General features: G+C 35.8%; 1 protein-coding gene across 1 annotated transcript in view; it reads right to left on the bottom strand.

Annotated features, from left to right (window-relative positions):
* Positions 1–20,502: 20,502 nt before the first annotated feature.
* LOC142352870 (sodium- and chloride-dependent GABA transporter 2-like) overlaps positions 20,503–25,884 on the bottom strand; it is a 59,071-nt gene continuing 53,689 nt past the window's right edge. Inside the window, exon 12 of the mRNA XM_075405025.1 lies at positions 20,503–20,508. Within this exon, the coding sequence (XP_075261140.1) occupies positions 20,503–20,508 (6 nt within the window). The remainder of the gene's footprint in view (positions 20,509–25,884) is intronic.

Here is a 25,884-nt window from a genome sequence, read left to right as displayed (position 1 = left end):
TAGTCCAAGTGTGCTCATTTTTGGTTTGCAGGGTCCAATTTAGACATAATTAAGGATGAAATAAAAAAAATGGACTGAGCAAACTATTTTGGACACGTTCTCAATTACTTCCAAAAAAGTATCCGCGCTCGATGAGGCTTAACTTTTTCGATCACCGAACATTGTTTTGGACACGAAATCGTCAATTTTTGTCCAATTGTGCTCATTTTGGTGGGTATACTCCACTTTAGCCAAAATTGGTGATAAAATTAAAAGTTCGGACTGACCGAACTAATTTGGACAAGTTTTTACCTAGTTCCAAAAAAAAAATCTGAATTTTTTCTATCACCGAACATTGTTTTGGTGACCAAATCATCAATTTTAGTCCAATTGTGCTCATTTTTGGTGTACAGGCTACAATATAGACGTAATTGAGGATGAAATAAATAAAATGGACTGAGCAAACCGTTTTGGACAAGTTTTCAATTACTTCCAAAAAAGTATCCGCGCTCGATGAGGCTTAACTTTTTCGATCACCGAACATTGTTTCGGACACGAAATCGTCAATTTTAGTCCAATTGTGCTCATTTTTGGTGGGTATGCTCCACTTTAGCCACAATTGGTGATAAAATTAAAAGTTCGGACTGACCGAACTAATTTGGACAAGTTTTTACCTAGTTCCAAAAAGGTATCTGAGTTTTTTCTATCACCGAACATTGTTTTGGTGACCAAATCATCAATTTCAGTCCAATTGTGCTCATTTTTGGTGTGCAGGCTACATTTTAGACATAATTGAGGATGAAATAAAAAAATGGACTGAGCAAACCATTTTAGACAAGTTTTCAATTACTTCCAAAAAAGTATCCGCGCTCGATGAGGCTTAACTTTTTCGATCACCGAATATTGTTTTGGACACGAAATCGTCAATTTTAGTTCAATTGTGCTCATTTTTGGTGGGTATGCTCCACTTCAGCCACAATTTAGAACGTTTGAAAATAGTAGTTAGCAATATCTCAATTTGTATACAAAATTTCAACGAACTCTCTAATTAGGTGAAGAAAATTTCAAACTTCTTGAAAAACGTTTGTTAATATCTTTTTGAAGAAGACAAGTTAAAAACACTTCATTGGCCCATTTTAATGCCACAATAAAGTAGCTTTTGAATATGTGTAGTAGTAATTAGCAATAATTTGATTTGTATACAAAATTTCAAATCTCGAGGTAAATGAAGAAAATGTCAACCTTCTTGAAAAACGTTTGTTAATAACTTTTTGAAGAAGCCGAGTTAAAAACTCTACATTAGCCTATTTTATTGCCCTGATAGAGTAGCTTTTGAGTTTGTGTAGTAGTAGTTAGCAATCTTTCGATTTTTATACAAAATTTCAAAGATATCTCTGAGTAAATGAAGAAAATGTCAAATTTCTTTAAAAACGATTCATTATAACTTTTTGACAAAGAAGAGTTAGAAAATCTATAATAGCCCATTTTGTTGCTGTGATATTGTACTTTTTGAAAATATACGGACGTTTCTCCGATTTGTTTTATTTCTAACCGAAAAATCCAAAAAACTGTTGATTTAGGGGCAAAAAATAGCTATTTTTGTCGAACTTCGACTAAATTTTCCCAATTAAAAGCAAAAAACATACAAGTTTTTGGTATCGTATAAACTAGAGTTTACGGTTCCAATGACAGTATAATTTGTTTTTTAAATAAATGCCAAACAAGAGAATGCGAGAGCAATATAGCGGCCGAAATCAGGGTCGATTTTTGCAAAAATTTCAAATTTTTCAAAGTTGTTTAGTTTAATAAGTCTTTTGTCACAAATCGATTTTACAAGTATGTTATATCATTTTCTTGCTCATATAATACTCTTTACGAATATATCAGGATCAAAAAGTTTCGATACAGTTACATGGCTCAATTTTTTGATTTCCGAAATGTTAATGAAAAAGAGCCAATTTCAGCCAGGATGGCAAAAATCGAGTTTTGATTTATTCAGTTTTTTTCACGTTTTAAACCTTAGATCGACGCCCCAGTTCATGCTGATTACAAAACATATTCATTTTTCAAATTTGGTTCAGTAGTTTTCGAGATATAAGCCTTTTTCAGACGCATACCTCGGTCCCACCTAGCTGAACCACCTAGCTCCACCTCCATCCCCCCCTCCGATCAACTTTCTTTCTTTTATTCGAATTTAACTTCCATAATGATCGCCCCCATCTATAGAGCTTCTCGAATATGTTACTTTTACTATTCCGTTGTTTACTTCATCTTCATAACTTCTTACACAGATGAGAAAGTGAAACTTTCGTTCACCGCGTCCAGCGGGTCACGTGACATGCTAATTCGGTGTGCTGTCCCGTCAAGTGACAGCAGAGAGAGGCTCAATGACTGCCTTCTACTTCCCCGAGGTAAGCATGTATGAAGATGAAGGTGAAATGAAATAGAATTTTCCGAAAGCTCACACAGACGGCAACGAAAGTAGAGAAAGTAGAATGAGAATGCGTTGCACGAATGAGTTGTAAGCGCCCGTATGCCTGCAGATCGAGTGCAGAGTGACTGCGTAGAGTGACTATTGAGTAGATTGGCAGTAGAGTGACTGCAGCAGAGAGAGCAGAGCAATAGCAGGGATGGCTGCAGAGTGACCGCAGGGTCCGCGCTGTTCGATATAACGGGTTTTAAAGCTAGTTTCGTCATTATATGACCGAATATTTCAGATTTATGATGTCGGAGCATTTCGATGATGATGATATTCTTGGCGAAGGCGTTTGTGTTAGTGAAATTGCGGTCCCAGGTGGAGAGGCGAAGAAGGCGAAGAAAGAGCATTGCTTGAAGATCAAAGCAGATCGAGAGGCAGATGAGTACAATCGATCGTTTTACAGGCCACCAAAACGGAAGATCGAGGAATTGCTGCCCTTGTCCTTCAAGTTTGTTGGGTTCGATGCCAATGGAATCCCAGTTGAAGAGGTGATGGGGCATGTTAAGCAATTGTTTTTTGGCGTTGAAAGCGTTGCACTTGGCAAACTTCGACCCAATCAGAAGAAAAACCCAGTGTACAATGGCTGGGTCAACTTTCTCGGTGTAGGCCATTGCAAGAAAGCAATTCGAGCCGTAGAAGAAGGAAAGTTTGGCAACATGAAGGTTGTGAAGATCGGGCGAACCAAGGAATTAGCTTGTGCGCCGATGAAATTGAAGATAAAGAAGCCTCCAAAGAGGCGAACACACCTTACATGTTGGGGGCAAAGATTACTGCCTAATTACAGGAAATTCGCCAATGATGATTTTATGATTCTGAAGTTTTGAATTGTTTTCCGATGTTTTGATTTGTTGGATGATTTTCATGCTTTGAACTTTGTATAGTTTGTTTATTTCATCAATTGCTTAGTTTACTTAATTTGATCAATTCGAGTCATTAATTGACTTTGTTTCGCTTTTTTTCTCTTTCTCCTTTATGATGTATGCATTTATAAATTTATAATCATCCAACACATGGCTTTTTTTTAGTTGCTTGCAGGGGAAACCCTAGATTACCAACAAGCGACTAAAAATTAGCTGTGTTTTCAATCTCATTTTTTTCGCTCATTCTAAAAATTAGTTTAATTTTATCGGGTCAAGGAGTTGGCCAAATCAAACCAAACTTGGTATGGAGTATCACCAGTGTATATAGAATCTAAAACAAAAAAAATTTCTGGCATAGCTTGCCTAGGAAAAAAGTTAACTTTTCATACGGAAATTTGCGATTATTTCGAATAAATAATTTCAAAAATAGGTCTTTTTCGTCGGGTCAAGGAGTTGTTCAAATGGAACCAAACTCGGTACCGAGTATCCCATGGGTAGCTAGATTGTAAAACAAAAAGAATTTTTGGCATAGCTTGCGTAGAAAAAAAGTTAGTGTTTCGTACGGAAATTTGCGAATAATTCGAAAAATTAATTTTAAAAATAGGTCTTTTTCATTGGGTCAAGGACTTGTCCAAATCTAACCAAACTCGGTATCAAGTATTCCATGGGTAACTAGATTGTAAAACAAAAAGAATTTTTACTGTAGCTTGCGTAGAAAAAAAGTTAGTATTTCATACGGAAATTTGCGAATTTCGCAAATAACGAATTTTAAAAATAGGTCTTTTTCGTCGGGTCAACGAGTTGTCCAAATCTAACCAAACTCGGCATCGAGTATTCCATAGGTAACTAGATTGTAAAACAAAAAGAATTTTTGGCATAGCTTGCCTAGGAAAAAAGTTAGTTTTTCGTAAGTTAATTTCCGATTAATTCGAATAATTAATTTTAAAAATAGGTCTTTTTCGTCGGGTCAAGGAGTTGTTCAAATCGAACCAAACTCGGTATCGAGTATCCCATGGGTAACTAGATTGTAAAACAAAAAGAATTTTTACTATAGCTTGCGTAGAAAAAAAGTTAGTATTTCATACGGAAATTGGCGAATTTCGCAAATAACGAATTTTAAAAATAGGCCTTTTTCGTCGGGTCAAGGAGTTGTCCAAATCTAACCAAACTCGGTATCGAGTATCCCATGGGTAACTAGATTGTAAAACAAAAAGAATTTTTACTATAGCTTGCGTAGAAAAAAAGTTAGTATTTCATACGCAAATTTGCGAATTTCGCAAATAACGAATTTTAAAAATAGGTCTTTTATGGCGGGTCAAGGAGTTGTGCAAATCTAACCAAACTAGGTATCGAGTATCCCATGGGTAACTAGATTGTAAAACATAAAGAATTTTTACTATAGCTTGCGTAGAAAAAAAGTTAGTATTTCATACGGAAATTTGCGAATTTCGCAAATAACGAATTTTAAAAATAGGTCTTTTTCGTCGGGTCAAGGAGTTGTCCAAATCTAACCAAACTCGGTGTCGAGTATTCCATGGGTAACTAGATTGTAAAACAAAAAGAATTTTTGGTATAGCTAGCCTAGGAAAAAAGTTAGTAGTTCATACGGAAATTTGCTATTATTTCGAATAATTTTGCGATTATAATTTTAAAAATAGGTCTTTTTCGTCGGGTCAAGGAGTTGTCCAAATCTAACCAAACTCGGCATCGAGTATCCCATGGGTAACTAGATTGTAAAACAAAAAGAATTTTTGGTATAGCTTGCCTAGGAAAAAAGTTAGTAGTTCATACGGAAATTTGCTATTATTTCGAATAATTTTGCGATTATAATTTTAAAAATAGGTCTTTTTCGTCGGGTCAAGGAGTTGTCCAAATCTAACCAAACTTGGTATCGAGTATCCCATGGGTAAATAGATTGTAAAACAATAAGAATTTGTACTATAGCTTTCGTAGAAAAAAAGTTAGTATTTCATACGGAAATTTGCGAGTTTCGCAAATAACGAATTTTAAAAATAGGTCTTTTTCGTCGGGTCAAGGAGTTGTCCAAATCTAACCAAACTCGGTATCGAGTATCCCACGGGTAACTAGATTGTAAAACAAAAAGAATTTTTGGTATAGCTTGCCTAGGAAAAAAGTTAGTAGTTCATACGGAAATTTGCTATTATTTCGAATAATTTTGCGATTATAATTTTAAAAATAGGTCTTTTTCGTCGGGTCAAGGAGTTGTCCAAATCTAACCAAACTCGGTATCGAGTATCCCATGGGTAACTAGATTGTAAAACAAAAAGAATTTTTGGTATAGCTTGCCTAGGAAAAAAGTTAGTAGTTCATACGGAAATTTGCTATTATTTCGAATAATTTTGCGATTATAATTTTAAAAATAGGTCTTTTTCGTCGGGTCAAGGAGTTGTCCAAATCTAACCAAACTCGGCATCGAGTATCCCATGGGTAACTAGATTGTAAAACAAAAAGAAGTTTTGGTATAGCTTGCCTAGGAAAAAAGTTAGTATCTCATACGGAAATTTGCTATTATTTCCGAATAATTTTGAATAAGTATATTTGAAAATACGTCTTTTTCGTCGGGTCAAGGTGTTGTTCAAATCGAACCAAACTCGGTATCGAGTATCCCATGGGTAACTAGATTGTAAAACAAAAAGAAGTTTTGGTATAGCTTGCCTAGGAAAAAAGTTAGTATTTCATACGGAAATTTGCGAATTTCGCAAATAACGAATTTTAAAAATAGGTCTTTTTCGTCGGGTCAAGGAGTTGTTCAAATCGAATCAAACTCGGTATCGAGTATCCCATGGGTAACTAGATTGTAAAACAAAAAGAACTTTTGGTATAGCTTGCCTAGGAAAAAAGTTAGTATCTCATACGGAAATTTGCTATTATTTCCGAATAATTTTGAATAAGTATATTTGAAAATACGTCTTTTTCGTCGGGTCAAGGCGTTGTTCAAATCGAATCAAACTCGGTATCGAGTATCCCATGGGTAACTAGATTGTAAAACAAAAAGAACTTTTGGTATAGCTTGCATAGGAAAAAAGTTAGTATCTCATACGGAAATTTGCTATTATTTCCGAATAATTTTGAATAAGTATATTTGAAAATACGTCTTTTTCGTCGGGTCAAGGCGTTGTTCAAATCGAACCAAACTCGGTATCGAGTATCCCATGGGTAACTAGATTGTAAAACAAAAAGAACTTTTGGTATAGCTTGCCTAGGAAAAAAGTTAGTATCTCATACGGAAATTTGCTATTATTTCCGAATAATTTTGAATAAGTATATTTGAAAATACGTCTTTTTCGTCGGGTCAAGGAGTTGTCCAAATCTAACCAAACTCGGTATCGAGTATCCCATGGGTAACTAGATTGTAAAACAAAAAGAATTTTTGGTATAGCTTGCCTAGGAAAAAAGTTAGTAGTTCATACGGAAATTTGCTATTATTTCGAATAATTTTGCGATTATAATTTTAAAAATAGGTCTTTTTCGTCGGGTCAAGGAGTTGTCCAAATCTAACCAAACTCGGTATCGAGTATCCCATGGGTAACTAGATTGTAAAACAAAAAGAAGTTTTGGTATAGCTTGCCTAGGAGAAAAGTTAGTATCTCATACGGAAATTTGCTATTATTTCCGAATAATTTTGAATAAGTATATTTGAAAATACGTCTTTTTCGTCGGGTCAAGGAGTTGTTCAAATCGAACCAAACTCGGTATCGAGTATCCCATGGGTAACTAGATTGTAAAACAAAAAGAAGTTTTGGTATAGCTTGCCTAGGAAAAAAGTTAGTATTTCATACGGAAATTTGCGAATTTCGCAAATAACGAATTTTAAAAATAGGTCTTTTTCGTCGGGTCAAGGAGTTGTTCAAATCGAATCAAACTCGGTATCGAGTATCCCATGGGTAACTAGATTGTAAAACAAAAAGAACTTTTGGTATAGCTTGCCTAGGAAAAAAGTTAGTATCTCTTACGGAAATTTGCTATTATTTCCGAATAATTTTGAATAAGTATATTTGAAAATACGTCTTTTTCGTCGGGTCAAGGCGTTGTTCAAATCGAATCAAACTCGGTATCGAGTATCCCATGGGTAACTAGATTGTAAAACAAAAAGAACTTTTGGTATAGCTTGCCTAGGAAAAAAGTTAGTATCTCATACGGAAATTTGCTATTATTTCCGAATAATTTTGAATAAGTATATTTGAAAATACGTCTTTTTCGTCGGGTCAAGGCGTTGTTCAAATCGAACCAAACTCGGTATCGAGTATCCCATGGGTAACTAGATTGTAAAACAAAAAGAAGTTTTGGTATAGCTTGCCTAGGAAAAAAGTTAGTATTTCATACGGAAATTTGCGAATTTCGCAAATAACGAATTTTAAAAATAGGTCTTTTTCGTCGGGTCAAGGAGTTGTCCAAATCTAACCAAACTCGGTATCGAGTATCCCATCGGTAACTAGATTGTAAAACAAAAAGAAGTTTTGGTATAGCTTGCCTAGGAAAAAAGTTAGTAGCTCATACGGAAATTTGCTATTATTTCCGAATAATTTTGAATAAGTATATTTGAAAATACGTCTTTTTCGTCGGGTCAAGGAGTTGTTCAAATCGAACCAAACTCGGTATCGAGTATCCCATGGGTAACTAGATTGTAAAGCAAAAAGAAGTTTTGGTATAGCTTGCCTAGGAAAAAAGTTAGTATTTCATACGGAAATTTGCGAATTTCGCAAATAACGAATTTTAAAAATAGGTCTTTTTCGTCGGGTCAAGGAGTTGTTCAAATCGAACCAAACTCGGTATCTAGTATCCCATGGGTAACTAGATTGTAAAACAAAAAAGAAGTTTTGGTATAGCTTGCCTAGGAAAAAAGTTAGTAGCTCATACGGAAATTTGCTATTATTTCCGAATAATTTTGAATAAGTATATTTGAAAATACGTCTTTTTCGTCGGGTCAAGGAGTTGTTCAAATCGAACCAAACTCGGTATCGAGTATCCCATGGGTAACTAGATTGTAAAGCAAAAAGAAGTTTTGGTATAGCTTGCCTTGGAAAAAAGTTAGTATTTCATACGGAAATTTGCGAATTTCGCAAATAACGAATTTTAAAAATAGGTCTTTTTCGTCGGGTCAAGGAGTTGTTCAAATCGAACCAAACTCGGTATCTAGTATCCCATGGGTAACTAGATTGTAAAACAAAAAGAAGTTTTGGTATAGCTTGACTAGGAAAAAAGTTAGTATCTCATACGGAAATTTGCTATTATTTCCGAATAATTTTGAATAAGTATATTTGAAAATACGTCTTTTTCGTCGGGTCAAGGCGTTGTTCAAATCGAACCAAACTCGGTATCGAGTATCCCATGGGTAACTAGATTGTAAAACAAAAAGAAGTTTTGGTATAGCTTGCCTAGGAAAAAAGTTAGTATTTCATACGGAAATTTGCGAATTTCGCAAATAACGAATTTTAAAAATAGGTCTTTTTCGTCGGGTCAAGGAGTTGTTCAAATCGAACCAAACTCGGTATCGAGTATCCCATGGGTAACTAGATTGTAAAAGAAAAAGAAGTTTTGGCATAGCTTGCCTAGGAAAAAAGTTAGTCTTCCATACGGAAATTTGCGACTTTCGCAAGTAACGAATTTTAAAAATAGGTCTTTTTCGTCGGGTCAAGGAGTTGTCCAAATCAATCCGAACCCGGTATGTAGTATCCCATGGGTAACTAGATTGTAAAACAAAAAAAATTTTTGGTATAGCTTGCCTAGGAAAAAAGTTAGTATTTCATACGGAAATTTCCGATTAATTCGAATAATTAATTTTAAATAATTTATAAAAAAAGGTCTTTTTGATTAGGTCAAAAAGTTGTTGAAGTCAATCCAAACTTGGAATGGAGTATCCCCTGTATATATAGAGTCTCAAACAAAAAGAATTTTTACAATAGCTTGCATAGAAAAGAAGTTAGTATTTCATACGGAAATTTGCGAATTTCGCAAATAACGAATTTTAAAAATAGGTCTTTTTCGTCGGGTCAAGGAGTTGTTCAAATCGAACCAAACTCGGTATCTAGTATCCCATGGGTAACTAGATTGTAAAACAAAAAGAAGTTTTGGTATAGCTTGACTAGGAAAAAAGTTAGTATCTCATACGGAAATTTGCTATTATTTCCGAATAATTTTGAATAAGTATATTTGAAAATACGTCTTTTTCGTCGGGTCAAGGCGTTGTTCAAATCGAACCAAACTCGGTATCGAGTATCCCATGGGTAACTAGATTGTAAAACAAAAAGAAGTTTTGGTATAGCTCGCCTAGGAAAAAAGTTAGTATTTCATACGGAAATTTGCGAATTTCGCAAATAACGAATTTTAAAAATAGGTCTTTTTCGTCGGGTCAAGGAGTTGTTCAAATCGAACCAAACTCGGTATCGAGTATCCCATGGGTAACTAGATTGTAAAACAAAAAGAAGTTTTGGCATAGCTTGCCTAGGAAAAAAGTTAGTCTTCCATACGGAAATTTGCGACTTTCGCAAGTAACGAATTTTAAAAATAGGTCTTTTTCGTCGGGTCAAGGAGTTGTCCAAATCAATCCAAACCCGGTATGTAGTATCCCATGGGTAACTAGATTGTAAAACAAAAAGAAGTTTTGGCATAGCTTGCCTAGGAAAAAAGTTAGTCTTCCATACGGAAATTTGCGACTTTCGCAAGTAACGAATTTTAAAAATAGGTCTTTTTCGTCGGGTCAAGGAGTTGTCCAAATCAATCCAAACCCGGTATGTAGTATCCCATGGGTAACTAGATTGTAAAACAAAAAAAATTTTTGGTATAGCTTGCCTAGGAAAAAAGTTAGTATTTCATACGGAAATTTCCGATTAATTCGAATAATTAATTTTAAATAATTTATAAAAAAAGGTCTTTTTGATTAGGTCAAAAAGTTGTTGAAGTCAATCCAAACTTGGAATGGAGTATCCCCTGTATATATAGAGTCTCAAACAAAAAGAATTTTTACAATAGCTTGCATAGAAAAGAAGTTAGTATTTCATACGGAAATTTGCGAATTTCGCAAATAACGAATTTTAAAAATAGGTCTTTTTCGTCGGGTCAAGGAGTTGTTCAAATCGAACCAAACTCGGTATCTAGTATCCCATGGGTAACTAGATTGTAAAACAAAAAGAAGTTTTGGTATAGCTTGACTAGGAAAAAAGTTAGTATCTCATACGGAAATTTGCTATTATTTCCGAATAATTTTGAATAAGTATATTTGAAAATACGTCTTTTTCGTCGGGTCAAGGCGTTGTTCAAATCGAACCAAACTCGGTATCGAGTATCCCATGGGTAACTAGATTGTAAAACAAAAAGAAGTTTTGGTATAGCTCGCCTAGGAAAAAAGTTAGTATTTCATACGGAAATTTGCGAATTTCGCAAATAACGAATTTTAAAAATAGGTCTTTTTCGTCGGGTCAAGGAGTTGTTCAAATCGAACCAAACTCGGTATCGAGTATCCCATGGGTAACTAGATTGTAAAACAAAAAGAAGTTTTGGCATAGCTTGCCTAGGAAAAAAGTTAGTCTTCCATACGGAAATTTGCGACTTTCGCAAGTAACGAATTTTAAAAATAGGTCTTTTTCGTCGGGTCAAGGAGTTGTCCAAATCAATCCAAACCCGGTATGTAGTATCCCATGGGTAACTAGATTGTAAAACAAAAAAAATTTTGGTATAGCTTGCCTAGGAAAAAAGTTAGTATTTCATACGGAAATTTCCGATTAATTCGAATAATTAATTTTAAATAATTTATAAAAAAAGGTCTTTTTGATTAGGTCAAAAAGTTGTTGAAGTCAATCCAAACTTGGTATGGAGTATCCCCTGTATATATAGAGTCTCAAACAAAAAGAATTTTTACAATAGCTTGCATAGAAAAGAAGTTAGTATTTCATACGGAAATTTGCGAATTTCGCAAATAACGAATTTTAAAAATAGGTCTTTTTCGTCGGGTCAAGGAGTTGTTCAAATCGAACCAAACTCGGTATCGAGTATCCCATGGGTAACTGGATTGTAAAACAAAAAGAATTTTTGGCATAGCTTGCCTAGGAAAAAAGTTAGTTTTTCGTACGGAAATTTGCGATTAATTCGAATAATTAATTTTAAAAATAGGTCTTTTTCATTGGGTCAAGGACTTGTCCAAATCTAACCAAACTCGGTATCAAGTATCCAATGGGTAACTAGATTGTAAAACAAAAAGAATTTTTGGTATAGCTTGCCTAGGAAAAAAGTTAGTTTGTCATACGGAAATTTCCGTTTAATTCGAATAATTAATTTTAAATAATTTTTTAAAAAAAGGTCTTCTTGATTAGTTCAAAAAGTTGTTGAAGTCAATCCAAACTTGGTATGGAGTATCCCCTGTATATATAGAGTCTCAAACAAAAAGAATTTTTACAATAGCTTGCATAGAAAAGAAGTTAGTATTTCATACGGAAATTTGCGAATTTCGCAAATAACGAATTTTAAAAATAGGTCTTTTTCGTCGGGTCAAGGAGTTGTTCAAATCGAACCAAACTCGGTATCGAGTATCCCATGGGTAACTAGATTGTAAAACAAAAAGAATTTTTGGCATAGCTTAAGTAGAAAAAAAGTTAGTTTTTCGTACGTAAATTTGCGATTAATTCCAATAATTAATTTTAAAAATATGTCTTTTTCGTCGGGTCAAGGAGTTGTTCAAATCGAACCAAACTCGGTATCGAGTATCCCATGGGTAACTAGATTGTAAAACAAAAAGAATTTTTGGTATAGCTTGCCTAGGAAAAAAGTTAGTAGTTCATACGGAAATTTGCTATTATTTCGAATAATTTTGCGATTATAATTTTAAAAATAGGTCTTTTTCGTCGGGTCAAGGAGTTGTTCAAATCGAACCAAACTCGGTACCGAGTATCCCATGGGTAACTAGATTGTAAAACAAAAAGAATTTTTGGCATAGCTTGCGTAGAAAAAAAGTTAGTTTTTCGTACGGAAATTTGCGAATAATTCGAATAATTAATTTTAAAAATAGGTCTTTTTCATTGGGTCAAGGACTTGTCCAAATCTAACCAAACTCGGTATCAAGTATCCCATGGGTAACTAGATTGTAAAACAAAAAGAATTTTTGGTATAGCTTGCCTAGGAAAAAAGTTAGTTTTTCATACTGAAATTTGCGAATTTCGCAAATAACGAATTTTAAGAATAGGTCTTTTTCATCGGGTCAAGGAGTTGTTCAAAGCAAACCAAATTGTTATCCCAGACTACCAGTAGTATGTAGATGGTAATGCAAAAAGAATGGTTAGCCTAACTGCCCCACAAAAAAAGTGGATATCTCACACGGAAATTTCGACTTTTTCGCTTACTTTATTTTTAAAAATAGTTAAATTTTATCGGGTCAAGGAGTTGTCCAAATCTAACCAAACTCGGTATCGAGTATCCCATGGGCAACTAGATGCTAAAACGAAAAGAATGTTTGCTAAAGCTTGCGTAGAAAAAAAGTTAGTTTTTCGTACGGAAATTTTGATTAATTCGAATAATTAATTTTAAATAATTTTTTAAAAATAGGTCTTTTTGATTAGGTCATAGAGTTGTTCAAAGTGAACCAAACTTGGTATGGAGTATCACCAGTGCAATGAGAGTGTAAAGTAAAAAGAGTTTTTGGTATAGCTTGCCTAGGAAAAGATTTAGTTTTTCATACGGAAATTTGCGATTATTTCAAATAAGTAATTTAAAAAATAGGTCTTTCGAATTAAGTCTTAGAGTTGTCCAAATCAAAACAGTTTGATATCTCAGACTACCAGTAGTATGTAGATTGTAGTGCAAAAAGAATGGTTTGCCTTTTTGCCCTACAAAAAAGTAGATATTTCACACGGAATTTTCGGCTTTTTCGCTTATTATATTAAAAATAGGGTTAGTTTTTCAGCTTTGACAATGGAACAAACAGGTCTCGTTTTGAATGAAACTGGCCTTATTTATGAAAGGCGTCGCTCGTCTTCTGTTCCAAATGTTCCTACTTCCACGGTTACTCTCCGCAGCTTGCTCTCTGAGATAAATGCGCTTAAGGAAAAGATCAGACAACTCGAAGAAAGAGTACAAACTTTAGAGAGAGCTAATTCGGAAGTTGTTGATCTAACCGGAGACGTGAGTTTTGATTCGACGGTGTCCGTTCATTCAAGTGACATGAGCGAAGAAATTCCAAATGGCATTTAAAGTGACCATAGACATTGATAGACTGAGGTTTAGTTTGACTGGCAATTGTTAATCTGTCTCATGCTAGCAGAAACTTGTGTTTTTATGTTGCTACGTTTAGGTGCAGTTTATTGATACATACTTTCACATTCAAAAAGTTTTGGCAATGCTATATGTGTTCTTATCTGGCCCTCTAATCTTGATATCAGTTCGGCTGTAGTAGTTTAAAAGGTTCTCAATAATTCTCTTATTTTCAGGTACAAGATGCCTTTCAAAATTGAATTTGTTTTTCTTACTGAAGCGTGCCAGGTCTTGAAGTTATCATTATTTGACCCTCGATGGCGGAAGGAATTTCAAGTGAGCCAGAGAATGCAGTTGGAAATAGATGAAAAAGTAACCCTGAAGATTGATAATGTGGACACAGAATGCGTCCTTTTGAAGCATGGAACACCAGCTGCAATGGCGGTCGAATACGAGTCGTTGAGAGAGCTCTATTCGTCATTTTCCGATCAGTGTGAGAGAGACGTGGTTACAACGCCAAAGAGGGGTGCGAAGTGGACACACAATGCAACTGGAACTCCGACTCCAAACAACATGTCTCAAACGCCGGAGAATTTGGTTAGAATAATGTTTAAACTGGTTTAGAGTAGTCAGATTATGTATGATGGGTTGCTGAGAGTAGTAAAGGCGGAGAAAACCTAATTGATTAAAGGCATTTTTGCTCTGAGAGCTTGCAAAATTTTTTGTCCATAGGTTTTTTAAACTTATAGTGTAACTTTAATAGAAGCTGTCAATGCATTAATTGGTTGTTTAGAAATGCAGTACCCATGCCAAAATTGAAGCAATTCTGAAGGAGGACAAACAATTGATCCCTGATTTGATACAGAGTAACCAGAAGGCTGTCGCTGATTGCAACAAGAAATTGGAGCAACAGCTGCAGAGTTTGAAAGCGATTGTGAGTATTTTCGAATCTTCGAAAAAATCTTGTTATAAACTCGATTTAGGAATGTTCATTATAGATTGTAGTCACTTAACTCTCAAGACCTATCGATAGAGTATGTTACTTGATTGAGAATAGTTGAGGTTGTCAATTTTTTTAGATAGACGTGCATAGAGAAAAGATTCAGGATGACGCAAGGGATGATCAGACAGAAGACTTTCCGAGCTTTTACAACGACATTGATCTGGAGAGTTTACCAAAGGCTGACAGACCTGAGCAGTATGGTAAAATCTTGCGAGTGGCACTGTGGGGTGAAAAGGGCCTGCAGAAAGAAATTATTTCACCCACGCGAGACAGTGAAGTGAGAAAGCCTACCTCGCCAAAGAGAACAAAAATTTTCAAAGGTTGAGTTTGTCTTAAAATCTTGACTTAAAAGAGATAATAATGGGGCGGATCTTATTGAAAAAATTGATGGAACAATGAACTGTTAAGATTAACAATTTTTTGCTTTTAATATGTAGTGTAATATGTATTACAAACCTCACTTGAAATTTTTTAGGCCTGGTGAAGAAAAACTTCCCCGCTCGTATTTGGCCAGACGCATACTCAGAAGCTCGGACATCAGCAAACCGATCAGGCATGGACTCCTTGAGGTATAGAAAGAGGAAGAGCGATCCTTTTTGGTGCGATCAACAGAAAAAGAAGGCAGCTAAGAAGTTAAAGAAAAATCAAGGCGCGTCTGACGAAGTATCACCGAATACTGAAGACACCAACAGGGAGAGTCAGGATGAGGAAGATAGTGATGACCATGAATGTTCTGCAACTGCGATGAATGAGTAACGAGCTTGTTTGGAAGATTTGTTGGAAAGATTTTAGATTTAGAGTACTGATTTTCCTTTGAAAGGTGCTTTTTGCAGTGACAGTTGTTTTCTGAGAATGATTTGTTTTGTCAAGATTTGTTTAACTCAGTTTTCTTTACAAGGTGCTCTTTTTCCAATTTGTTTCAATTAATTACAATTACAATGACTTATTAAGTCTAGATTTTCAGTACTTAGTTTTCATGAAAAGGTTAGAGAAATGTTAGAGCTTGTTATTATTTCAAGAAGTTTATTTTCAGTCTCGTAATTTAGCTGAGTTTTTTCAGATTGTTGAAAATGAAAAGAACTCGTCATGATCAAGCTAAAAAAAGCTTCAATACGGATTCTGAAGCTGAAAGGGAAAACGCGGTCAAAGCTCACCTCGTGTCGAGTAATATGGCCTGGTTGTTTGTTGACAAGGAACTCATGCTTTTGAGTTTAAGTAGTACAAAGTGGCCCTCAAAACTCAAGGCATCTCAAAAGCTAAGCATGATTGAGGGAGAGTGCTACGATCTGAAGATAAAGGATAACGAGTACCCCTGTCGCTTGCTCACAAAAGGTCCTGCGAAGAAAGTGGAACAGGAGATGGCACATTACAAGGCGGAGCTTGAAGAAGGAAAACGGCCATCGGACTTGAGAAAGAAAGTGCTCACATCATCGAAAGCTCCAATGGTTGAAGTTGACTTCCTGAGTTCTTCTCGTCCTCCAATAATGACGAGCGCGGAGTCAAGTCTCGGAAAAGACAGTGGACAGACTTCAAAGAAATCGAAGTCGAGTGCCAGTCAGCAACCAGCTGTCGTACAAAGCAACACTTGTGACCAGGTAATTTTTTCAATGGAGAAAAACAAACGTTTTAGGCCAAAAAATACTTAACATTTTGCATGGTGTACTGGCTAACTATCCTAGTTCAATTAGGGAATTGTCCGATCTGATGACTCTTTGCCTGTAGGAACAAGAAGTAGTTGCTTTGTCTCAACCCTGCCCATCTGCCGCTCTCCCTGGTAACAGTGCAGGCAGTGTTGCAGAAGACAATGACTGTGGACCAGATTGCCCGCTCCTCGCAGAATTTCTAGATCAGCATGCTCTAGAAATGAATGAGCTGAGAAAGGCCTTCGAAGAGCAGAAAAAGAGAGATGAGACGAGACGAACAAATCTGAGCTCCCGAATTGAGCAGAAAGTAAGTTTGGTCTATGCAAGTTTACTCCATGCGAAGGATTGTTTTATTTCACTTCGCCCTATCTAGAAGATTTATCGTGCTTTGACAATAGACCTTGCATTAACCTAGGTAACATCATTTTTGTTCAGACTATCGAGTTGAAAGAACTGCGTTTGTTGGACGTCCACGGTTTCCGGAGTGTGGACGAACATCCTTCGCGAGCCAGAGGCACTGAAGTAGTTCTGCATGAGGACGAGGATTTAATGTCCATTTACGCGGGAACCGATGTTGGGAAACTTGCCAGAGCACTGTTCGATAAGTTATTTGAGGAAAGCGATCGTGGTAACTTCATCCTTGCACCCAGACGAAAAGAAGCTGACGGCCGAACAGAAGCTCCGGAAAACCTTCTTGAAAAATTTCACAGTAAAATTTTTTGTAATTAATTAGTTCTTGTACACAACTAGTTTTTTCCTTTTTTAAGATTTCCCCTTAACGTTCATTATAAGTCGCTAAATTTTGGAATTGAAAAAAGCCACGTAACTATTTGAAAAGTTTTGAAAAAGCATGATTAATAAAGTTCATTCAGCAGTTTTTTTCGTTCAGAAGTGGTGAGGCAGAAGTATCCTGACACCCCAAAGCTAGCGTGTGAAGAAGCAAGGAAGGCTGCGAATCAGTACGGCAAAGACTGTCGCAAAAAGAATGCCAGCGCAAACAACTAAACATTTTATTTTGATTCATTGATTAATTGCAGAAATTCCAGATTTAACTTAGAAAATTACCCTTCGAGTTCATTCGTTCTGTTTCGATAAGATAAACTGATTAATTCTCGCTCGGTCTCAGTCTTTACTTACGTTTTTTTATACAACTTTGTACGTTAATTTATAGCTTATGCAGTAATTTTAAAATTGATTTTGAGATTTGCGAACTTTGTTTCATTGCATAATTGCAGACTAAGAAATTTACCCTTGCAGTTCATTTTTCTCCAAGTTCATTTAGCTCGTCTTCACCTTTCCTAAAGGGTTTTACGCTGACAAGATTAAATTAGACTTGGTGAGGCACTTTATGTGAGGCAATGTTCGATTAAGGAGAGGTTTTTTTATCTGACTCAATTTTGAGCTTAAGTTTTTTTAAAAGCAACTCGTTTTCAAATCTTGTCCAAGCTTTTCCAGTGTGATGATAAGTTTTGAAGAGTTAGTGATTGCGGATGGTCAAGTTGTTCGTCAGCTGCTTAAAGACTTCAATGTATCTCCCGAGTCAATGCTGCCTTTGAATAGTTTCGATGAGTTTGAAAAGCGTCTTCAGTATGACAAAAATCTTGCGAAAACCTATGGTAATTTGAAAGAACTTTATCAGCAGTCTGTTGCAGCCGGTTTCAAGATCCTACCAGACAATTTTGGTGGCTTCGGGTTATTTAATCACACAGGGAGAGTTCTCAAGCCATCGATCGAACCCCTTAGACCTTTTCCTGTGAGTCTGGTCAAAAACGTCCCTTGCGAGCTTCAAGATGAAATGTCAGATCTCTCGGTTATGCGTGATGAGTTGGATACCAATGAGTTGGTTTTGCTTGGCCCAATTAGTTTCGCCAATCACTCATGCTCGCCTAATACTCAATTCTTCCTCGGTTACACCAGCCCCTTGCTTCAGCATAATAAATGCGTTTTTCTTAAAGTAATTAGCTCGATACTGCCCTTTGAAGAAATCACTGTAAGTTATGGTTCAAACTACTTCAAAGACGGTCGACTGAAGTGTAGATGGACACATAAAGATAAACATATTGTTTCCCCGGGAAATCCTCAGGAGTCTTTTACGCCCCCAGTTGCAAGCCCTTCTCCGAAATGCACCGAGTTACCGGCTACACCAATTGTTTTGTTCCAAAGTTCAACTCAAAACGAAAGTTTCCAGACACAATATTCAGCAAGTCAATCAAGTGCTGGAACCCCTAACCTGCTGGAAGTGGAGAGAAAAAGAGGAATTTTAACTCAGAGAAAAAGGAAAGTGAAAAGACGATTAGTCGATACAGCGAGTCGACAAATACGGACATTCATCCATCAGGTAGATTCCAGTCAGTCTTCAGAGTTGGAAAGTGTGCTTGACAAAAATGAGATGATTACCACAGATCATGCAACTCCAGATAGCATTGAAAATGAGCCTGAAGATGCTTCTTGTGAAGATACATCTTCAGTTTCTAAATCGGAGTCCGACGAAGACTCAAGCAAAGAATCTGAAACCGAGGAAGACCAGTTTGTGTTCTCGCAAGACCCCTTGAGTTGTAACACGAATGTTACTGCTCATAACGCATCAATGGGATTGTATGGAATTGCTGCGCGACATTGTTTGCCTGACAAAGCCTTATTTGACCTCCTGACATGGCATAAAATTGTTCACACGCGAGACATTTTACCAGCCCCAAATTACATTAAAAATGAAACGAACAGATTAACAGAGCGATACATTGCAGGGACAGAAACTAACGGCACGGGAGAAGTAATTTTCTTGAGTTTTGCTGATAAACTTCAAGAAAATGTTGAAAAATACATAACAGAAATTTTAGCTTATGCTAATCCTGATACGAAAACAGATCTAAAGCTCACAGCCCTTTTTGATGGAAATGCGCTTAATGTGAAACTTATCCTCAATACGGATGGAGTTAGGGTGCAAGAGTCTAGTGATTGCTCAGCCTATCCTGTTTGGGTAGCTCTGGCTGACTTGCCACCGAAATTGCGTTCTTCCTTTGATAACATCCATCTATGTTCGTTGTGGTATGGCAAAGGAAGTATAGATTGGGATTCCATATTTAAGCACTATCTGTCTGAAGTATCAAAAGACAGGAAAATTAAAGTGAATGGGGTTGACTACGAGCTGAAATTTCAAACTGTTTTTGTAATACTAGATCTTGTGTGCAAGCACGATGTCCTGCAAATGAAAAAATTTAATGGATATTATGGATGCGGCTTGTGTACCATGCGAGGTGTTCAAAGATATCCAGGCGGTCGATCGTATCCAAATAATCAATCGTTCACAATGCGTGATCCTGGGATGCACGAGTACCTAGTAAGGCAGTTTGAGAGTGGGAGTGTTGAAGAAAGAAAAGCTAGAAAGGAGAAGGACCCAGAGATTGATACACTCGGAGTTAAGGGGCGATCATATTTATTTAAAGTTATTCCCAATCTTCCATTAACCTGTCCCGTTGACACAATGCACCAGTGTCTTAAAGGAGTTGCAAATGACATTATCAACTTTTTTGCTGAGCAACTGAGCAACGATGAGGTACAGAAAATTGATGACGCAACAAAACAAGTTATTTTGCCCACCGAATTCAAGCGATCAGTCAGGTCATTGCGATCCCGTGAGCACATCAAAGCCAACGAACTCAAAACTTTTTTGCTGTATTTTGCCCCAATAATGTTCCAAAATTTTCCAGAAAACTCTTTGGCGCATGAATCCAATTTACAAAATCTCAAATACTTAATCTTCGCACTCCGCTCTATGTACGAAAATGTTGACGAGGGCAAGCTTTGTGGTTACCTGTTAGAAGCTTTCTGCTACAACATGTCCATCCGCTATCCTTTAAAGAAATTCGACTCAATTAATTTCCATCTGCTCCGACATCTAGCATAGCAGTGCAAATTCTTCGGGCCCTTGTGGACTACGTCCGCAACTATGTTTGAAAGTGCCAATAATCACCTCATAAAGACTTTAACTGGCACTGTTAATACCTGCAGCCTTATAGTAAAGTGATATATTTGCAATAGACAGTTCGATAGCATGGAGGTGAAGAACGATAATCTTACCGGATTCCTTGAAGCATTGAGGGGTAAATCAAGCGGCTTTAAAGACGATTTCTCAATGAAGCGAAACAATGTGCTCTCAAATTTTCAAAAGCAATTTCCCGAGGCTCGTTTGTTTTGCGGACACCGAGGAAAATTCTACCTGGACAGCCAATTGTATACAAGATCTGAGGCAAACAGTTTTGTTTCACTTTCTGAGGAGAACGAAATTTTTGTCGGCCAGATTTTGTTGTTCCTTGAGAAAGAGTCGGTGATTTTGTGTGCTGTTCAGCTCTACAACATTCTTGACAAGCTTGCGTTAGATCTGTCGTCAACTGAGTTTCACGGACAAGACAACAAACTTAAGCCTCTTGGCTATCGTGTAGAAAAGTCGACCGAAGTTCGAGTTTTCAAGTGCTGTTCAATAAACAACAAACTTATTCTCTTCCCTTTTCTCAACAACCTTTACTTTATTAATGTGCTCAACCATTTCGAGCACGATTAAGGTTGAATTAGACTTGAAGCAATCCAGACTTCTTTGTAGTTTTCCTAAAACTCTGTAATTTTCCTAAAATTCTCTTTCAGTATTTTACGTAAAACTCTGCTAGAGCAAATTGTTTAATTTCTTTATAGATTGAATCGATGTTAATGGTTTAGTTGCCATTTAGTGCAAAAGTATTCCTCCGTTATGTCAGATTGATATTGAATTAGACGTTATTGAATCTAGACTTCGATCATTATTTTGTTAAAACTTAGACTTTAAAAGTTTTTAATGGTTCAAGGAACTGTTCAAAGTGAACCAAATGGATATCCCAGACAACCAGTAGTATGTAGGTTGTAGTGCGAAAAGAATGGTTCGCCTAACTGCCCTACAAAAAAGTAGATATCTCACACGGAAATTTCGACTTTTTCGCTGACTTTATTTTTAAAAATAGTTAAATTTTATCGGGTCAAGCAGGAGTTGTCCGAATCTAACCAAACTCGGTATCAAGTATCCCATGGGTAACTAGATTGTAAAACAAAAAGAATTTTTTGTATAGCTTGCCTAGGAAAAAAGTTAGTTTTTCATACTGAAATTTGCGAATTTCGCAAATAACGAATTTTAAAAATAGGTCTTTTTCATCGGGTCAAGGAGTTGTTCAAAGCAAACCAAATTGTTATCCCAGACTACCAGTAGTATGTAGGTTGTAATGCAAAAAGAATGGTTTGCCTAACTGCCCCACAAAAAAAGTGGATATCTCACACGGAAATTTCGACTTTTTCGCTTACTTTATTTTTAAAAATAGTTAAATTTTATCGGGTCAAGGAGTTGTCCAAATCTAACCAAACTCGGTATCGAGTATCCCATGGGCAACTAGATGCTAAAACAAAAAGAATTTTTGCTAAAGCTTGCGTAGAAAAAAAGTTAGTTTTTCATACGGAAATTTGCGAATTTCGCGAATAACGAATTTTAAAAATAGGTCTTTTTCGTCGGGTCAAGGAGTTGTCCAAATCTAACCAAACTCGGTATCGAGTATCCCATGGGTAACTAGATTGTAAAACAAAAAAAATTTTTACTATAGCTTGCGTAGAAAAATAGTTAGTATTTCATACGGAAATTTGCGAATTTCGCGAATAACGAATTTTAAAAATAGGTCTTTTTCGTCGGGTCAAGGAGTTGTCCAAATCTAACCAAACTCGTTATCGAGAATCCCATGGGTAATTAGATTGTAAAACAAAAAAATTTTTACTATAGCTTGCGTAGAAAAATAGTTAGTATTTCATACGGAAATTTGCGAATTTCGCAAATAACGAATTTTAAAAGTAGGTCTTTTTCGTCGGGTCAAGGAGTTGTCCAAATCTAACCAAACTCGGTATCGAGTATCCCATGGGTAACTAGATTGTATAACAAAAAGAATTTTTGGTATAGCTTGCCTAGGAAAAAAGTTAGTAGTTCATACGGAAATTTGCTATTATTTCGAATAATTTTGCGATTATAATTTTAAAAAAAGGTCTTTTTCGTCGGGTCAAGGAGTTGTCCAAATCTAACCAAACTTGGTATCGAGTATCCCATGGGTAAATAGATTGTAAAACAAAAAGAATTTTCACTATAGCTTGCGTAGAAAAAAAGTTAGTATTTCATACGGAAATTTGCGAATTTCGCAAATAACGAATTTTAAAAATAGGTCTTTTTCGTCGGGTCAAGGAGTTGTCCAAATCTAACCAAACTCGGTATCGAGTATCCCATGGGTAACTAGACTGTAAAACAAAAAGAATTTTTGGTATAGCTTGCCTAGGAAAAAAGTTAGTAGTTCATACGGAAATTTGCTATTATTTCGAATAATTTTGCGATTATAATTTTAAAAATAGGTCTTTTTCGTCGGGTCAAGGAGTTGTCCAAATCTAACCAAACTCGGTATCGAGTATCCCATGGGTAACTAGACTGTAAAACAAAAAGAATTTTTGGTATAGCTTGCCTAGGAAAAAAGTTAGTAGTTCATACGGAAATTTGCTATTATTTCGAATAATTTTGCGATTATAATTTTAAAAATAAGTCTTTTTCGTCGGGTCAAGGAGTTGTCCAAATCTAACCAAACTCGGTATCGAGTATCCCATGGGTAACTAGACTGTAAAACAAAAAGAATTTTTGGTATAGCTTGCCTAGGAAAAAAGTTAGTAGTTCATACGGAAATTTGCTATTATTTCGAATAATTTTGCGATTATAATTTTAAAAATAAGTCTTTTTCGTCGGGTCAAGGAGTTGTCCAAATCTAACCAAACTCGGTATCGAGTATCCCATGGGTAACTAGACTGTAAAACAAAAAGAATTTTTGGTATAGCTTGCCTAGGAAAAAAGTTAGTAGTTCATACGGAAATTTGCTATTATTTCGAATAATTTTGCGATTATAATTTTAAAAATAGGTCTTTTTCGTCGGGTCAAGGAGTTGTCCAAATCTAACCAAACTCGGTATCGAGTATCCCATGGGTAACTAGACTGTAAAACAAAAAGAATTTTTGGTATAGCTTGCCTAGGAAAAAAGTTAGTAGTTCATACGGAAATTTGCTATTATTTCGAATAATTTTGCGATTATAATTTTAAAAATAGGTCTTTTTCGTCGGGTCAAGGAGTTGTCCAAATCTAACCAAACTCGGTATCGAGTATCCCATGGGTAACTAGACTGTAAAACAAAAAGAATTTTTGGTATAGCTTGCCTAGGAAAAAAGTTAGTAGTTCATACGGAAATTTGCTATTATTTCGAATAATTTTGCGATTATAATTTTAAAAATAAGTCTTTTTCGTCGGGTCAAGGAGTTGTCCAAATCTAACCAAACTCGGTATCGAGTATCCCATGGGTAACTAGACTGTAAAACAAAAAGAATTTTTGGTATAGCTTGCCTAGGAAAAAAGTTAGTAGTTCATACGGAAATTTGCTATTATTTCGAATAATTTTGCGATTATAATTTTAAAAATAGGTCTTTTTCGTCGGGTCAAGGAGTTGTCCAAATCTAACCAAACTCGGTATCGAGTATCCCATGGGTAACTAGACTGTAAAACAAAAAGAATTTTTGGTATAGCTTGCCTAGGAAAAAAGTTAGTAGTTCATACGGAAATTTGCTATTATTTCGAATAATTTTGCGATTATAATTTTAAAAATAGGTCTTTTTCGTCGGGTCAAGGAGTTGTCCAAATCTAACCAAACTCGGTATCGAGTATCCCATGGGTAACTAGACTGTAAAACAAAAAGAATTTTTGGTATAGCTTGCCTAGGAAAAAAGTTAGTAGTTCATACGGAAATTTGCTATTATTTCGAATAATTTTGCGATTATAATTTTAAAAATAGGTCTTTTTCGTCGGGTCAAGGAGTTGTCCAAATCTAACCAAACTCGGTATCGAGTATCCCATGGGTAACTAGACTGTAAAACAAAAAGAATTTTTGCTAAAGCTTGCGTAGAAAAAAAGTTAGTTTTTCATACGGAAATTTGCGAATTTCGCAAATAACGAATTTTAAAAATAGGTCTTTTTCGTCGGGTCAAGGAGTTGTCCAAATCTAACCAAACTCGGTATCGAGTATCACATGGGTAACTAGATTGTAAAACAAAAAAATTTTACTATAGCTTGCGTAGAAAAATAGTTAGTATTTCATACGGAAATTTGCGAATTTCGCAAATAACGAATTTTAAAAGTAGGTCTTTTTCGTCGGGTCAAGGAGTTGTCCAAATCTAACCAAACTCGGTATCGAGTATCCCATGGGTAACTAGATTGTATAACAAAAAGAAGTTTTGGTATAGCTTGCCTAGGAAAAAAGTTAGTATTTCATACGGAAATTTGCGAATTTCGCAAATAACGAATTTTAAAAATAGGTCTTTTTCGTCGGGTCAAGGAGTTGTTCAAATCGAACCAAACTCGGTATCGAGTATCCCATGGGTAACTAGATTGTATAACAAAAAGAATTTTTGGTATAGCTTGCCTAGGAAAAAAGTTAGTAGTTCATACGGAAATTTGCTATTATTTCGAATAATTTTGCGATTATAATTTTAAAAAAAGGTCTTTTTCGTCGGGTCAAGGAGTTGTCCAAATCTAACCAAACTTGGTATCGAGTATCCCATGGGTAAATAGATTGTAAAACAAAAAGAATTTTCACTATAGCTTGCGTAGAAAAAAAGTTAGTATTTCATACGGAAATTTGCGAATTTCGCAAATAACGAATTTTAAAAATAGGTCTTTTTCGTCGGGTCAAGGAGTTGTCCAAATCTAAACAAACTCGGTATCGAGTATCCCATGGGTAACTAGATTGTAAAACAAAAAATTTTTGGTATAGCTTGCCTAGGAAAAAAGTTAGTAGTTCATACGGAAATTTGCTATTATTTCGAATAATTTTGCGATTATAATTTTTAAAAATAGGTCTTTTTCGTCGGGTCAAGGAGTTGTCCAAATCTAACCAAACTTGGTATCGAGTATCCCATGGGTAAATAGATTGTAAAACAAAAAGAATTTTTACTATAGCTTGCGTAGAAAAAAGTTAGTATTTCATACGGAAATTTGCGAGTTTCGCAAATAACGAATTTTAAAAATAGGTCTTTTTGGTCGGGTCAAGGAGTTGTCCAAATCTTACCAAACTCGGTATTGAGTATTCCATGAGTACTTAAATTGTAAAACAAAAAGAATTTTTGCTATAGTTTGCCTAGGAAAAAAGTCTATTTCAGTCTTACTATTACTCTAAGGTGAGGGCCTCGGGCCCGCATGAGGTGCATCCCCCCTGCCCCGTTGAGACGCCGGTTAGTCGGTTTCCCCACCGCTGGGATTTTTTTGTGCACCTCATGTTGGGGACGTAGTTGGCGTGCGGTCGATTTTTGGTTTCTCTTCGGTCTGGTTCAAAATCTTCGGTCGGATTGTAAACTTGCGAATTTCGCGAATGACGAATTTTAAAAATAGGTCATTTCATCGGGTCAAGGAGTTGTCCAAATCAAACCAATCCCGGTATGGAGTATCCCATATGTACCTAGAGCCTAAAACAAAAAGAATTTTTGGTATAGCTTGCGTAGAAAAAAAGTTACTTTTTCGTACGGAAATTTGCGATTAATTCGAATAATTAATTTTAAAAATAGGTCTTTTTCATTGGGTCAAGGACTTGTCCAAATCTAACCAAACTCGGTATCGAGTATCCCATGGGTAACTAAATTGTAAAACAA

The sequence above is a fragment of the Convolutriloba macropyga genome, chromosome 14 (genome assembly GCF_964194025.1).
Source record: "Convolutriloba macropyga chromosome 14, txConMacr16.3, whole genome shotgun sequence".
NCBI classification, from domain to species: Eukaryota; Metazoa; Xenacoelomorpha; order Acoela; family Convolutidae; genus Convolutriloba; species Convolutriloba macropyga.
This window is presented reverse-complemented; position numbering and strand designations above follow the sequence as displayed.